The 1,295-nt window shown below is 34.3% G+C and overlaps 1 protein-coding gene across 4 annotated transcripts in view; it reads right to left on the reverse strand.

Annotated features, from left to right (window-relative positions):
- The window catches only part of SSR1 (signal sequence receptor, alpha), a 42,657-nt gene that overhangs the window by 28,130 nt on the left and 13,232 nt on the right, over positions 1-1,295 (reverse strand). For all 4 annotated transcript variants that reach the window (XM_008567038.1, XM_008567037.1, XM_008567040.1 and 1 more), the window contains exon 5: positions 238-314. In XM_008567038.1, the coding sequence (XP_008565260.1) occupies positions 238-314 (77 nt within the window). The remainder of the gene's footprint in view (positions 1-237; positions 315-1,295) is intronic.

Here is a 1,295-nt window from a genome sequence, read left to right on the forward strand (position 1 = left end):
GAAAGCCAGCTACTATCCTTTAAAAATTTTCTTTTGTCATCTTCAACTATCTTCCTTAATTTGGAATTAACAGTTATAAGGATCATCTAAAGTATGGATAAATGTAGTAAGGATTTCACCATCTATACAGTCCCTTCCATTTTCACCACTTACAAAAATGTGTTGCAACAGGAGCAAGCAAAGCCCTCCAGTGCTACCTTACAAAATCGAGATCCATGTACTGCAACGTGTACTTACGTTTCTCCATCTAATCCATCCTCTCTTTCAATAACTGTCACTGTTTGATTGAAGACAGCATCTTGGAACACATTGCCCTGTTTTTAAAAAATAAAATAAGTCACAAAAATCTGAAATGCACTGAAAGAATGAACCAGACCTGAACAATGCCAAATTCATATTCTAAACTGGCAATGAGCAGGAAACCAATTTCTTTATAGTAAGTAGATTGGTGATTTAAGTATCAAAATATTTTTCTGTTGTAGTCTTGAAACAAATCTGTCCATTCAACACAATTTCAGTTTACAAATATATTGGAATTACTGAGGGCAGCACACAGATAGCTTTTCTCAGTGTTTAATGCTTCACACAGAGAGTATTTTTTCAAGACTGTCACTTTTTGCTAAACTGCAATTATGTAAGTTTTACTTCAAGATCCTTCAGTTTGCATTCCTTTATTGACAATTCCAGGAATTAGAATACATTGATGAAAATAGCATTCAAAATGGAACTGAAACTACATATACGTACACCTGTTGAATTAAATTTAATTCTACTTGAAAACAAGATGAAATAGATAATTCTTTAAGCTATTAACCACAAAGTTGAGGAAGCTTAATATATTATTTTGAACACAGGAAGGATTAAAAACTCTTCCTCCTAAATAATTTTTTAAAAAAGAAAAACAATTACAGCACAAGGAATTTAACTGAGACATAAGGTAAACATGTTAAATTAGCATGATAAAAGCTTGAATAAGCTTCCAAAAGAGGATGAAATTTCCTTCTCCGAAACTTCCGGAAAAGGGAATGGTTTAGATGTGATCTCATCTGAAGAACATAATAGCTGCCATCTGGAGATCAATTCCCAACAGTAAAATTCTAGCAGGTTTCTCTCAGTCATTAGATACATAATATACATATTAAAAATCATAAGACATCAGAGCTTAATTAGGACATTTGGTTCCCATAAATTAAAGATAAACCATAAACCTTGCTGCTAAAACTTATATATGAGTGGGGCTGGCCCGGTGGCGCACTGGATAAGTGCGCCGCTTGGGAAGCGCGGCGGCACTCCCG

This window comes from Galeopterus variegatus, unplaced genomic scaffold (assembly GCF_000696425.1).
Source record: "Galeopterus variegatus unplaced genomic scaffold, G_variegatus-3.0.2 Scaffold287, whole genome shotgun sequence".
Taxonomy (NCBI): domain Eukaryota; kingdom Metazoa; phylum Chordata; class Mammalia; order Dermoptera; family Cynocephalidae; genus Galeopterus; species Galeopterus variegatus.